This window comes from Cricetulus griseus, chromosome 2, assembly GCF_003668045.3.
Source record: "Cricetulus griseus strain 17A/GY chromosome 2, alternate assembly CriGri-PICRH-1.0, whole genome shotgun sequence".
Classification (NCBI taxonomy): Eukaryota; Metazoa; Chordata; class Mammalia; order Rodentia; family Cricetidae; genus Cricetulus; species Cricetulus griseus.
Genome location: NC_048595.1, coordinates 432,378,740 through 432,394,553, shown reverse-complemented (window position 1 = coordinate 432,394,553; position 15,814 = coordinate 432,378,740). Strand labels below are relative to the sequence as shown.

The following is a 15,814-nucleotide window of genomic DNA, read 5'->3' as shown; positions in this document are numbered from 1 at the left end:
TGGGAGCATCTACTCAGCTGAGGGTCCTCCTTCCCAAATGAACCTACCTTGTGTCAAGCTGACAAAAAACTAACTAGGACACTTGGTTGTTAGGTCTCAAACCCTGGACAAATGGCTGACTGAGGTACCTATTTAACATATCAAAACAGACCTAACTGCCATGTTCTCCCAGCATCTCTCATTTCCTACCTATGAAAGGGTCCTTCTGGCTGGCATACCCCACCCTCTACCCCAAACTTCTACAGCCAGGGGTTGGGCTACCCCTTCCCTATATAATCCAGCCAATCATAGTCATTTTGGCTATGCCAGTCTTTTGACCGCGACCACCCTTCTTGGTCAGTGGCTCCTCTTCTCTCTTCCCTCCCTGCCTCCTCACATGGCCCCGCTCATGGTCATATTCATTCTGGACTCTCCCAGATATCCCTGCTGCAGGCCATGCTCTACCTTTTATTTACAAAAACCCTTCTCCTCTACCATACTTAGAAGCAGTCATGTCCTTCCTCCTTCTTTCTTTATGCTCCCCCCCATCATCAATGAGACAATTTCTCAAAAAAAAAAAAAAGTAAAAGAATGCTGAGGATTTAGCTCAGTGTATGGGCCTTGGTAGCATGGGTGAGGCCCTGGATTCAATCCCTAGAACTGAAAGGAAGAGAGGGAGGGAAGAAAAGATGGTGTAGGGTATTCTATTATCCAAGAGCACATTGTCCCTCTCCCCTTGCTGGATGCTGGGTGCCTCTCAGGAGTCAGCCTGGCTTCTGATGCCTTTATCTCTGATCACTTTTGTCTCTAACTAGCTGGATCAGCTTTGGCCTTGTCTACCAGAGCCTAGGGCATTAATATGTACAGTACAGTAGGCACATTTCTCATTTTGATGGCCCATGAGATAACCTAAACAAAACGTTCAGCCCACACTGCAGGCCTTCCTCGTTGGGTGACTGGGTAAGCCGTGAGAATGTGGAGAGAAGACCTTTAGATAGCAGAAGCCCAAGTCACTGTCCACTGTCCATATCAGCAGGGTCAGAGGGAAGGCAAAGAATGCTTCTCACCTTTAAGTTAATTTCTAATCCTACCCTTTCCAACATGGGCCACACACTCACGGGACTTTCCCCTGTTTGAGTATTTGGCTTAAGTCTTAACTCACTGAGCTTTCTTTAGCTTTAAAGCTCTTTGGTAATCCCTCCTCTTTCCCATTATAGATAGAACCTTCCAGAACAGAAAGCTTTGGATGCTTTGCAATCTGCTCAGAAAGGCGAGTGGTACAGAACTGTGCCCTGTGCTGGAGTGAGCCACGATGGAAGCTGGCATGAAGTTTACTATAGCTAGATGAAGCCAGATCCAACAGAGAGAGCAATGCTGGAATTTAGAGAGCAAACTTTCCAAAGTACTTCTCTCTCTCTCTCTCTCTCTCTCTCTCTCTCTCTCTCTCTCTCTCTTTCTCTCTCTTTTGGCAGGCAAAGCTACCCCATAGGCTGGTGTTTAATTGTCAAATAATCCTCTTCCATGTCCCTGCAGCGGTCACAACATCAACTTTAAAAGGCCTGTCAGAGTACAAAGCAACTGGGCCCCTGGAGGCAGAGAGGTTTGTGGGAACTTGAGGCTGGGGTGCCTTTAGCTTGGTCTCCATGCTCCTCCCTGCCTCTCAGATCTCCCTGGCATTGTGTTCCAGCCACAGAGGCTGACTTTGGGGTCTCTCTGGGGCAAATCTTTTTCTTCAGTGCTCTGGCTTTCACTCTGGACCTTCACCACCCCAGGGGGCAGTCTACCCAATATCCTGGTAATTTGCAGTAGCTAATCTGTGCCTAGCTAGCCCAGCAGCTAGGGGCTTCTTAGCACTCCCAGCCTGGGCTTCTCTGCAACTTGTCTGTCACCTATTGTCCCACAGGAGACTGTGAGCCCCAGCAAAAAGACAAACTGTGCACCCCCAGCCATCACCAAGACACCCCCATGGGGCCTGGCATGGGAGAAATACAATAAACATGTGTGGTAGGGATTCAGGAGCCCAGCAGGATTCTCTTGGCTTTCCTGTCCCTGGATGGGGTCTACATCCTGCACATGGTTCAAAACGGGATCCTGGGAAGGACTTCCGTTCTAAGAGCCATCAAGACAAAGGTCAACCTTTTAAGGGTCATTGCCTCTCTTTGGGTTTATGGCAAAGTCTGTCTACTCTACCCAAATTATTCTGTGCTAAAAACTCTGCTTGGAACTCTGAGACCAGGAGATTCTTAAGGGCAGCAATTAAAAACCCCCCTAATTGGTTATCCAATACCAAGTGGTCAGCTCTGACACCATACACAGAAGAGTAACACTAAACAGACCCAGCCGGTTGCATTTATTTAGTTTGGTATATATGAAGAATAACAACTAAAAGAGGCCATTATTTTGAAAGAAAGCAAGGGAGGTATATATGGGAGGAGTTGAAGGGAGGAAAGGATGTAATTATGTTTTAATTAAACAACACAAACAATCCAGGCTTAAACAATTGTAGAGAAAAAAAGTTTCAGTACCACAACGTCTTAGAGAACTTTGAGTGGGAGAGTTCTTGGATTGCAACTTTGGTAAAAGCAAAACAAAACACAAGCGTAGTGTGTGTGTGTGTGTGTGTGTGTGTGTGTGTGTGTGTGTGTGTGTGTGTGTGTGTGTGTGAAAAATTTCCATCTATTTCCAGCTCTGTGAACTTCTCCCTCTTTGAGGTGTAGGTCCACACAGCTTTTCACACTTTTCTCAGGTGTAAATGGGGGACACCTGGCAGTCTGACGAACGTTTGTCCAATTCACGAAATACACATCCCAGCTGCAGAAGTAGTAGACCCTGGACCAGGCGAGTAGCTGGGGCTGCAGGTGCGGCTGGAGCTGAAGGTGCGCGCGCAGGTGCAAGCACGGCCCTGGGCGGGGCTAGCGGTGATGAGGGGCGGGGCGAGCTGCGGGGTCCGGCGGGCGCGGGAGAGCAAAGGGGAGGAAGAGGTGAGTGAGAGGGAGTGAGAAAGGGAAGAAGGAGGAGCTGGAGCAGGAGCCTGTGAAGAAGCAGAGAAGGAGTGAAGCGGGCGGAAGAAGTAGGGAAGAAGGTGTGTGGGAGGGGCGGAGGGGAGGAGCGGCCCGGCGCGAGGAGGAGTCTGCAAACTTTCAGTTCAAGGGCATTGTGGGAAGTAGCCATGGTCTGAGGCTGGCGCCTCACCTGTCAGCCAGCCGGGCTGCCAAGCTCTCTTCTGGCTGTCGCATCCTTGGCGATTGCCACTGTCGCCACCCGGACGGCTGCGGCCACCATGGTGAGTACAGGTTGAGCATCTTGGTGGAACTGGCCCGGGCGGTGCACGCTCCGGGTGACACCTGCGGCTCCAGGGCCGGACATGCGGCAGGGAGGGGGTGCGCGCCGAGCCTGGCCCCGGGTACCTCCGAGTCACCGGCGCTGGTGGCCCGGCTGCTCCGGACGTGCTAGTCTCTCCCGCCTGCGAGTCCGGCGGACACCGGGTGTCGCGGCTTCATTCATTTCATTCTCTTTTGTTGATTGCTTGGTCCGAGCCAGGCGCTGGGGATGCCGCAGGGGACTAAGTGCTTACACTGCTAAGAGAGGATGCGGAGGGAAGGAGACTGTGATGGAATGGTGAACTAAAGGCAACTTCTCAGAGTGAGGAGACGCCTCAAGCAACCGGGCAACTTTTGAATCGGTGGCCCTTTTTGAGGAGGTGACATCTGAGCTCTCCGAGGTCCTAGAAGGGTGCAGCATTTGGAGGGCTTAGAGAAACGAAACCCCAGTTTGTGGCTGGAGAGGTGGGCGTGGTCCCGTGTAAGCGTGTCTTCTACATAAGCTAGAGTTTTGGTTTTTGTTTCGCTCGAGTTTTGACAAGAAAACCGACTTTACCTATTCAACACTTTGTGAACCCCTGGGCTGATGGCAGACAATGGACGAATGGACTGTGTGTGTGTGTGTGTGTGTGTGTGTGTGTGTGTGTGTGTGTGTGTGTGTAAGCCGGGAGACCCGCTACATTCAGAAGTGGATGTCCAGCTCTGGCTGAAAGCAATGCCTGAGGTTCCTTTCGCGCTGGCTTTCTGCTGGGATAGTTATTGGGAGAGGAGCTTGTCCCACTTCACCCGGAACGCGCCCGATCTCATCTGATCTCGGAAGCTAAGCAGGGTCCGGCCTGGTTAGTACTTGTATGGGAGACCACTTCCCCAGCTGCGCACACTTCCCAAATTCTCTGAGAAGTGACTTCCTGCAGGCACTGACCTCAGAGAGCAGTTTTGGGTGAATTAAGAAAGATGATCTAGGAGGACAGAAGTCCAGTGCTTGGGCACGCGGACAGGAGCCCAGAGGATGTCAGTGAAGTTCTCATCCTGCCCGTTTTTGTTTGTTGAGGGTTCCTGGTAAATACAGGGTGGTGCAAAAAGACAGCTGTAAATAATGGAGCAGCTCTCTTGGCTTGCTCAAGTTTCCCAGGGAACAAGGTGACAGTGTGCCCAGGCAGCCAGCTCATTTGCCTAATGGAGGTGGAATGCCCCCCCCCCACCCCCCACCCGAGTTTCTATGGAGCTCAAAGCTGCTTACTTCTGTAGGCAGGAGCAGGATCTGAGGGAAGTGAGGGAAGGACCCCATGTTCTAGGCAGCACCTGGTAGGAGGTTTTTTTTTTTTTTTTTTTTTTTTTTTTTGCCCAGTGTCAAATGACCTTCAGAAACCTGGAACATTTCTCCAGCTTTCCCTACAGTCCCTGTCGCTGTGCCCCTCCAACCCCCCAACCTCCCCTATCCTCCACCCCAGGCACGCCTGCCTGCCAGGGGTAAATACTGTCGCTAGCTCCTCTAGTAAGCCAGCTCCTCCCCTCCATGACTCAGGCTACTCTTGCAACCTCCAAACCAGGTGGTCACACCTTGTCCTTTACCTGTGAACCTCCCTCTGCCTGGGTTTGCTCGTTTGTGTGGTGGGGGATAGTGACTGCTCCTAAATGATATATATGGCAGGTGTTCATTTGTGGCAGGGAGACCCAGAGGGGTTCCCAGGGCTTTCTTGGAGGTCTGTTTTCATAAGGATGCTAAGATGTTATTGTACCCTTTTAATTCACATTATTTCAGGACTCTAGCGAAGTTTACTTGAGCCCAAGTGATCTGAAATATTAATAACACAACAAATCAATTGCAGTAGTTGACAGGGGAGTCCAGCTGTCTTCTTTTGAGCCCGATTAGAAGGATTTGGCAAACTCTAATAAGCCGTTGCTCTTTTCATTCATTCATTTTCATTCCTCTTCCCTCACCCCCTCTTTATTATTTTTAATTGAATTAGTAAATATATGAAAAAGAATCTGTTTTTTTTTTTCTCTGCTCTGTTTTCTAATGCAGTAACTATCAGTGGATATAACCTATAGAAACAAAAAGATCTTTGGTGTTCTCATTGTCATGGGGACGCCCCAGGACCATAAACAAGCACACACACAAGAGCTTTAAGAAGCCCCACCCTTTTAGGGAGGATGAGGATGAGATAGATCTGTGAAGAGCTGGGGAAGGAGATTTAATGTGATCACAGGTACATTGTATAAAATCGTCAAAAAATTAATTTTTCAAAAGTTTTGTTTGACTACACTAAGTCCTTGTAAAAATCCTCTCTTTTTAAAAATTAAACCTTTTCTTGTTATTTGACCTAATTATAGGAATAAAACCTATACTGTTTACAGTCCCATGTACAGGATGTATATGTCAAAAGGTGGGAGTCCAAAGAGCCATCTTAGATTTCTACCCATAACAGAAATAAGATAGTGAGGATTGGACTTTTTACAAGTGTTTGGGGTCTTTGGCTCACTTGCTTTGAAAAAGTGATTCATAAGTATAGAAAGGAATCATAAGGATAAAGCAATGTTTATGAGAGCATTAACTACTTGAACAGTCTGTTTCTTTTTTTCAAATTGTCCTACTTTACTGTTTTAAGAAATCTTCATAAAATGGTTATTAAATGCCATTGTGAATTTTAACATTTAGCAAATGATCCTGTAGAGTGGAATGTATTGAGACAAGCCATTTCTATTGCAAGTTTGACACACTAAGTCTCCTTTATTTTACAGTAAGTTGTCATCTCTCATAAATGGTAGTTAATCTTATTAAGCCTGCTTATGTTGTTACTTTAGGCTGCATTATGGTTCTAATATTTCTTAATTGCTGTGTTATTGTTTGTCTGTATTGAGCAATATTAATTGTGTTTAGCTAAAAAAAAAAAAAAAAAAAAAGAAGCCCCACCCTTGTGTGTGCTCAGGCGCAGTTCACCTCTCCTGCTCTGCTGTCAGGAGCAAGAGAAGTGACTGTGGTATTGCTCACCAGCCCCAGTGTTCAGCCAGCCAGGGACAGCTTTCCTCATTCCTAGATCCTATCTCTTGCCACCTCCTTTAGAAGATACTTTCCCAAGTGGGCCATTCCATGCTGGGCTTCATGTCACGTGTGCAGGGGCTGACTAGGGTCTGTTTGCATCTTGATCAAGCTGTTTGGCTCAACTGTACCTTCATTTTTGCCTTTGTGTTAGAAATCCCAACTTGGAGAACAATGCTAAGCCAATTGTGCTTAGGAACAGCCCCAACTCCTCCTCTGTGTTTTAAAAATATTAATAGGAACTTACAAGCTTGCTGATGAAGGAGGATTTTTGGTAGTTGTTGCCTTAGTTTTCCTCATAATAGCATGGGGACAGCTAGAGGGATAGTTGAGAGGCTTTGGGAACACCTTTAGTAAAAAATGCAAGTGGGCCTTGATTATGAAGTCATTCTAAAGAGTTGCTCTAACTCTGAAAGCCACCAAAGAACATCATAGAGGAATCATCCCCATTGAAGAAATCCAAAAGGAGGTCCCTTTGGAAATGTGAATAATTCTATCATAAACTCAGTTCTTGCAATGTGTGATACAGTATGGAGTGAGATAGATTTGTATTAACCAGTTCAGAGGGGTTTTTGTGTTTGTAATTTCTTTTCAATTTTTTTTTTTAAGGTGAGGTTTCACTATTTGATTTTGAGTAGCTTGGAACTTAGTATGTTTACTGCAGGGCTGTTTTCATATTTGCAGTGATCCTCCTGCCTCTGAGGATTCCAGGTTTGTGCCACAACGCCCAACTTGTGTTTGATTTTAAATACAAGAGAGAACTTGCCAACTGAATTGTGATGCAAGTTCTCTATCAGACTGGTATTCATTTGAAGCAGTGTAAGTGGACTCTTCTCCCAAATCTGATTAAAACAAAACAAAACAAAACTTGACCCTGTTGATGAAGGTGAAGAAAGCAGTCTTGAATCTGTAGATCTGCCACACTCCCTCTCCTTGGTATAGCAATGTTACTGGTTGAGACTTAGATAAATTGAAGTAAGTCTAGAGATATTTTGGCAGTCTTAAATTCCAGCTCAAGGGGAGCAGAATCCATGAAAGTAATGAGTGCTTTCCTCCCTGAGGCTTGGTCTGGGCTATTGGCCAGCAATTAGCCTGGGGTAGGGGGTGGGGGTGGAGGCTTGGGCGGAACAGGGAGAATGACCTTTGGTGGGATTCCATTGTCCCACTACCACTGAGGCTAGTACTGATCCCTGCCCACAATGATGACTAATTCTTAGCTCCCATCACTTTCCCTTTTGTGTTGAATATTGTCATCTTCTTGTAGATTTTGCATGGTGTTTTACTAGCAGAACTGGCCAGAAACAGTTGGTTCAGTGTGTATTTGCTACCTTGGATGGCCAGTGCCTGTTCTTCGGAAGCTCTATGAATTATGAGCTAGGGTATAGCAGCAAAAACTACCTCTCTTCTGCACACACACACACACACACACACACACACACACACACACACACACACACACACACACACGCTCACGCTCACGCGCATGCACGCACATGCCCTCAAATTCCTTTGAGTCCCTAGAGACTCACACTTCTTGAGATCCCCATGAATCACTTCTTCAGTTTATCTTGTTGTCACCATAACCAGAACTTCTCCCAGAGATCGGAACTTCTCCCAGAGATCGGAACTCCTCTGGTTGCTTTCCGCCTTGGTCTGGTCCTTGTCTTCCTCATAGCATTTTCCTTTCTGTATTATCTTATTCTTCCCTGACAATTCTTCCTTCTGCAGTTCCCTGTTCATGAAACATCTTAGCCATTACCCAGAAAACTCCTTAAACAAAAGCTCTAAGAGCTTGTAACTTAAATGACAGGAAGGGCCTTTGAATCATGCTTGTGAACTCCCCAACTATCTGGAGAGATGTGCTTAATATACACCTTTTAGTAGCTTGATCAGTTAGGAAGTCTAACAGCGCATAGGAAATACTGCAGATGGTTCCTGCTGGGAATGGAATGCCTTAGGAAGCCAGCCTGCAAAACAATTGCCACTAAAGCCCCCAGTCTGGAAGCTTCCTGACAGGTAGAGCTGGCTCCAAAAATTGCTCTCTCTAAATAGTTGCTAAAAACTGCCTTGGGGAAAAAGGTGGTCACTCATTAGTCATTCAGTGTAATCAGGCATGGACTTACAGTACGTTCAGGCAAGAAGGGCATAAGGAAGTCTATATGTTAATGAATTTGCTGGATCTTCTCACACACGATTTCTGCAGTGAAAACTACTGGTTTGTGTCAAAGTTCAGTAGGCTCCTAAAGTCTATGGGAGATTTCTAAACTGAGTGTATAAAAGAGGAACTAAGACTGATTTGCAAACTGAGGTGCCTGGTTCCTTTGAGTGCTTATTTATAGAGCAGTGGTTCTCAACCTTCCTAATGCTGAGAGCCCAACCATAAATTATTTTTGTTGCTACTTCATAAATATAACTTTGCTTCTGTTATGAATAGCATTGTAAACATCTGATATGCAGGCTATCTGATATGTGACCCCTATGAAAGGGTCATTTGATTCCTAAAGAGTCATGACCCACAGGTTGAGAACCACCATTATAGAACGTGAATGCCAAGGAATAGCCATGAGTCATCCTTGGCACATTGTTTAGATTTGGAACAGAATGTTTATATTAAAACACAAGCATGAATGAAAATGAGAATATAACTGCTCCTAGGTATGGTTAGGAGAAGGTTTGTTTTTTTTTTTTTTTTTTTTTTTATTGTAGATATGAGGAAGAATTCTACCAGAGGCATCTGAATGGGTCCAGAGCAGGGAGAGAAAGTACACTAGACATGACCAGCAGACTGAACCAGGCCATGAGAGGAGAGATTCTGGGGGAGAGCAGGGAGAGCAGGAGAGGAAGAGAGGGAATGAAGAGAGAAGACCAAGAGAGAAGAGGAGCCAAGAGAATAAAGACCAAGAGAGAAGAGGAGCCAAGAGAATAAAGGCCAAGAGAGAAGAACCAAGAGAACCAAAGGAACACATGGATACTCTTACAAGTGTGAAATAGAGAGACTGTAAGGTGTGATTGTGCATGTCTCTCATCCTAGCACTCAGGAGGCAGAGTCAGATGGACCTCTGTGAGTTCTAGGCCAGCCAGAGCTACATAGTGAGACATACTCTCATAAAAGAAAATAGAATAAAAAGGAGACAAATACAACTATTTAGGAACTGAAAAGTTCTAGCAGGATATACAAGAAGGTGCTTGTTTCTGAGAATTGGCTCTAGGTGTCTAATGGTAAAAAACAAACAGACAAAAGCAAAGTAAAACAAAAAAACTTTATTTTTCAGTTTTTTGAGCCTATCTCTTCTATTTTCTTAAATTTTACCATCTTGTTAATGCTTTTGTCTAGTACATGGTGCAGTAAGTTTCATCACAGCATCTCCAAACATGTGTGTCATGATACCATTTCTTATTCATTCTCTTTGCAGACTCTGCAGCTGGCTGCTCCCTTTCTTCCTTCAGTTGGCCCCATCACTTTGTCCCCATGTGGACTCCGTTACCCTCTATTCCCACCTTCTTTAAGATTTCTTCTTCCACTCCTATGAGCGCCCTATAAGCATACATATCTGAACACACACATAATGTTAAATCTAAGTTTTGAATGAGAGAAAACATGGCAGTACTTGCCTCTCTGAGTTTGGCTTATTTTGTTTAATATTATGATTTTCACATTCATTTAATATTTATTTTTAAAATTATATATTCTGTCATGCATTTCTCTTTTTTATACATACATAAAACATTTTAAGTTATATACAAATGAATTTAAGGTAATGTTATATTTTCAGAAAAACTTTGTAATTTTTTTCCCTTTCTTGGTTCTGGGCATGACTGGAGTTGAGATGTAAGCAGAAAAGGCTACATAAATTACATATGCACACTTGTATACTCACATATGTGCACATGTACATTTATGTGGACACACACGTCCTATCTGTTATCTCTTCACTTGTCCACCTGTTTTGGTCTCTTGGCCAGACTTGCAGGACTCTTGCCTTCTATCTTAGAAGAGAGAGAAATCAGAGAAGGAGAGTGAAAAAAAAAAAAAAAACAAAAACAAAAACTAAGGCCTTGTTCCCTCTTACTGACTCTGAAGAGACTTTTGGTAATGAGACACATGATATTTCTCATTTGTTCTTAGGAATGACAGAGATGTTTGTCACACCTTCTGATGTTGGCTTCTGTGTTCAGAAGACACTGAACATGCCTATAAGATTAAGATAGTGTGGTGGTCTATGCTCATAATCACAGAACTGGGGAGGATGCTGCAGGAGGATTGCTAGTTAGAGGCTACCCTGAACTACACAGGGAGACCACATCTCAAAAACAAAACAGAAACAAAACAAAAATAAATCATTCCAAGAAAAAGTCAAAAAGAATCTATTGGGCTGGCTCAGCAAGCAACAGAGTTAGCCATGCGAGTTTGAAGACCAAAGTTTTCATTAGTAGAACGCACATAAAAAAGCCAATGCAGGATGGGAGAGTTGCTCCTGTTCCCTACCAGTTGCAACACTTGGGAGAGCAGGCCTTGCATCTCTCCTGTGCAGCACAATAGAGCCAGTCCTGTTGGCAGAGGTGTGACTGAGCCAGCCCGGGAAGTTGTGAGCATGGGAGAGCTGTCCCCATTACTCATCTGTCACGTGATGGCATGGGTGGGGGAAGATATGCCCTAGCTGTCCCCCCATCCCCCATCAATGCCTGAGGTGTGTGGGAGAGCTGGCCCTGAGGCCATAAAAGCAGGAGAGCTATCCCTGCCCCTCATTAGCTGCAGTACTTGCCTGGTCAACACAGCAGAGCAGGCCCTGAAGGTGTAGGTGTGGGAGAACATGAAAGCAGGAGAACTGACCCAAACCCTTGCTCAGTGCTGCAAGGAATGAACTAGCCAGGGCAATGCAGGAGAGCTCACCCTGGTGGTGAAGACAAAGGAGTGCTAGTGTGCTGACCAACCTTGAAACTACCCAGGCCCAGAACCAGGGTGATATGTTAGCCCACCCCCAACATCCACTCCATCTGTAATCTGCTGGAGCACGTGAAGGGACCTGACCTACAGACCCAAAGCTGCAGGATCTCCACAACACAGGGCAACAGCAGGATAACCAAGAGGAGTTCCAGAGAGGGCCCAGCGTCCATGGTGTAGCAGAAACTAGAGGCTTTGAACCAGATCAATGACTCTTTGCAATGAACACTTGCAAGTAAAGATATGTGGATAAAACGGTTTACTACATGATTTACTATGTCACAATACACCTTCATAATGAGATTCATTTTTCCTTCTCTTTTCTTTTTCTTCCTTTTTTTTTTCTCTTAAATTTTATTTTATTTTATTGGGGGGGGAGGTTGCAAGGACAGAGGGCAGATTTGAAGGCACAGGGAAATGAATAGGACGGAGATGCATGATATGAAAAACATAGAGAATAAATAAAAAGAAAGTTAAAAAATCAATGCCAGTGCATAGCCAATACAACCTGCAATCCCAGTGCTCTTATAAGACATGTGAGAAGTAGAGACAGGAGAATCCCCAGGAGCTTGCAGGCCAATTAGCCTGACATACGAAAGAGAAAGAAAAACAGCCAGAGAACTGGGTGTCCTCTGACCTCCACACATGCTCCATGACACACAGACTCACGGTCATACACAAGTGTGTACATGCACTCATGAACGAACGCACGCACGAGTGAGGTGACAGATTCAGATGGTCACTGAATTGCCTTTCTTCAGGTTTCATGTCTGCTGTTTAGCCTCCCCACCTATTCCCCCTTGCTCGTTCCCTCTACAATGAGCATAGCACATTTGATTCTGCAGGTGAAGCTATGCGAGGTGCATGGCATGAGTATGTTACTTAGAAGTGTCAGAACCCCGTCTCATGGCCCAGCATGCTGTCGGAAAAGCTGCTCCTGCGTGTACACACTTGGCCGTCTGTTCCCTGTGGAAGCCACACTCTGGGAATCTTTCCTGGCCCTTCATGACACTCCTGCCTGTGCTCTTCTAAAGGAAGGTGTGGACACCATGCGGTGGAGAGGGAGCTAGGTAGGCAGCGCGGTCCCTGTGTGTAACCCCAGGCTGATCTCACGTTCCTTGTTGACTCTGCTCCAGGTTACCTGAGCATTGGGTGAGATTATCAAGTTCAGTTAGTACAGTGCCTGGCACCAGGAACACATTCCAAAGTGCCAGGTAGGGTTATTGTGAAGAGAAATAGGAAGTATTATAGAATGACTTATAATAATAAAATTAGTTGAATAAATAAAATAAATGAAATATCATAGGCTACCATAGGTGTGGAAAAGTGTTATAAGAATATTGGGCTGGAGAGATGGCTCAGTGGTTAAGAGCACTGGCAGTTCTTCCAGAGGTCTGATGTTCAATTCCCAGCAACCACATGCTGGCTCACAACCATCTGCAATGAGATCTGGCGCCCTCTTCTGGCCTACAGAGATACATGTAGGCAGAGCACTGTATACATAATCCTTTTTTTTTTTTTAAAGAATATCACAATTTAAAAGAGTGATTCAAAACTCTTTAGATAGAGCTTTTTTCTTTCTTTTGCCTCTATCCTCTGTCCCTCTGTTCCTTCCCTTCCTTCCCCCAGCTCCCTTTCCATGCTGGGAATTTAATTTAGGGTTTATATTTGGCAGCCAAGTGCTCTACCCCTGAGCTGTGTCCCCAGCCCTCTTTTTATTTTATATTTTGAGACACATCTCCCTAAGTTGTCCAGACAGGCCTTGAATGTTTGATCTGGCCTGGGGTGCCTCCAGAGTTATGGGATTACAGGCCTAAGTCACTTGTCCTGGCTCAGTTTCTTTACTATGCAATCGCATCCTCAGATCCAAGTGCAGTATGTGTAAACCCAGGCTTTCGAAACACGTTTGATCGAATGGTTTCAGTGCCTTAAGAATGCAGCCAGGCATGGAGGCTCATTCCTCTAATCAAAGAATTTGAGAGATGGAGACTGGAGGGTTGCCATGCATTCCAGGCCAGCCTGGGTTAAGGGTGAGTACCAGGCTGGCCTGGGATGAGGAGGAAGATCCTATCTCTAAAAACAAAACAAAACATAAATGTCGTCCATATTGAAAAGTGTTTGTGAGACAAACAGGTGCAGTCTGGGATGTCGGTAATGAGGTGACAGCTTGAATTCTGTTGGTGCCAAACTTTGAGTGCAGGGGTGGATATGCCACTGTCCACCTCTTTTTTGTGTGCACATATTTTGTGTGCAACTGAAGAATCCCTGTCAAGGCATACCTTTTTTGGATGAGTGCCAAGTAATCTGAAGTAGGAATAGAATTAGTATTTTTCTTTCACTGTGCCCTGGCCACGCTGCATGAGTTCCCTCTGGAGCCATTTCCCCAGCCTTGGAGATCAAAGCTCCTAATAAACATTTAAATGCTCATTACTGTGTAGAGTGGTGAGTTTAGCCTATTAAGTATGGTCTCCTGAACAAAGTTTAAAAATTTAATGTTAAGGATAATTAAATAAGAAATTAAATAAAAAATCAAACTGGGAGCTGGGGAGATGAGGCAGCTCTTGCAGAAAGCTTGAGTTCAGTTTCAAGTACCCATACTGGGTAGTTCACAACTATCTGTAAGTCTAGTTCTGTGGGTTTTTTTTTTTTTAATAAATTCCTTTGCCTCTGTAGAAAAGCTCTCATAGGCACATACCCCATCCCCAACACACAATTAAAAAATATATATCTCTAAAAGAAGGAATGAGCAAATAAGCATTGCTGAGAAATAGGAAAAGGGTCTCAAATTATTCTTGTTTTTGTTTTGTTTTTCCAATTCAAGTTGGCCTGAAAATTGTCTGGGACTTCTAACTTATATTTCCAATGTCTTTCTCCTTTCTTGAATGATTTGAAAAAGGACAAAATACAAAGATGTTTGGCTTCTCATTGACCTCCAGAGAAAATCTAATCAGATCATAAAATCAGATCAAACAACAGGTGTTGACATAGTCAGGGTTGCTCACTTTGTCCAGGAGACATGATAAATGGAGAATGACTGTGTTTATCACATGTCAGGGAATTTTCCCCTTGACTGTCTTCTGTTCTCAACGGCCACTGTTGCTAGGATGAGGCCATAATTGTAAGATCGTCTCTCAGTTATCAGAAGCTCATCATGGTGTTCAGGGGTGGTCACTCCTGTGCATTGCCAGCTAGACTAGCACAGAGGTGGGAGATTAGCCTCTGAAGTATGAAGCTCGTTTTAATTATTACAGAGATTTAGGGAGGACATGGTAAATTCAGACTTTGGGCTGATCCCTGAAGGGAGAGGTGATCCCGCCTTCAGTTTTTCAGAAAAGAATGCATGTTAGAGAGTGTCTGCAATGTGGGCGAGTAGGGATATAAAGCAAATAGAATATAAAGCAGAGGAATGCTTATTAAGGAAATGTAAATCCAGAAGAACCTGTGTAAGAAGTCGGAGCATCTCTAATCCCAGCTCTTTTAAAGATGGGAGGTGGAGACAGACAAAGAAGCTAATAAGCCAGCTTGGCTTGGCAGCAGGAAAACAACAAGGAAACCTTACTTCACATGAGTAGAAGGTGAGGACCAACACCCAAAGTTGTTGTCTGACCTTTACATACATGCCATAGTATGCATACTTACATCTCATAAACACACACACACACACACACACACACACACACACACACACACACAGTATATGTGTATAGTGTATGTGAAGCTGAGTTCCATCTCTTATACTGCAAAACTGCTATCAATAAAAAGAAACAGAGCCACCTTCTCCTATGTGGAGGAAAAGATCTGTGAATGGAACAGCTTGAGTACCATCCTAAACTATGGATATCTTTAAATAGTATAAAATAAAGGTATGGTCAGGGTCTTAAAAGTTGTTATAGGTTTGGACTGGTGAGGACTGTATTTCAGACATAAAGGGGCCAGCTAACCTGGGCAGCAAACTGGATTCTAGCAAGATGTGTTTTGGGGCCTGCAAGGAATTTGGTGTGACTATACACAAGAGTTGTGTTTAGTAAACACTGCCTTCTCTCCCTGAAAACAAAGTAACACTCCCAAATCCCTAGATGTTTAGAGCCTGAGAAAAAGTGTAGCCATTTGGTGGCAATCTTACCAAAAGCAATCTACAGATTCAATGCAATCCCCATCAAAATCCCAACACATTTCTTCACTGACCTTGAAAGAACAATTCTCAACTTTATATGGAAAAACAAAAGATCCAGGATAGCCAAAACAACCCTGTACAATAGAGGAACTTCTGGAGGCGTCACCATCCCTAACTTTAAGCTCTATTACAGAGCTATAGTCCTGAAAACAGCTTGATATTGGCACAAAAATAGACAGGTAGACCAATGGAATAGAGTTGAAAACCCTGAGCTTAACCCACACACCTACGAACACCGGATTTTTGACAAACAATCCAAATATATACGCTGGAACAAAGAGAACATCTTCAACAAAGGGTGCTGGCATAACTGGATGCAAACATGTAGAAGACTACAGATAGACCCAAGCCTTTCGCCC

The 15,814-nt window shown here is 44.5% G+C and overlaps 1 protein-coding gene across 2 annotated transcripts in view; it reads left to right on the top strand.

Moving 5' to 3' along the window:
- The first annotated feature begins 3,130 nt into the window (after positions 1–3,130).
- Ap1s3 (adaptor related protein complex 1 subunit sigma 3) overlaps positions 3,131–15,814 on the top strand; it is a 61,994-nt gene continuing 49,310 nt past the window's right edge. For both annotated transcript variants that reach the window (XR_003481557.2, XM_027397347.2), the window contains exon 1: positions 3,131–3,262. Coding sequence is in view for 1 of the 2 variants with exons in the window: in XM_027397347.2 (XP_027253148.1) it covers positions 3,260–3,262 (3 nt within the window). In the remaining variant the exon portion in view is untranslated. The remainder of the gene's footprint in view (positions 3,263–15,814) is intronic.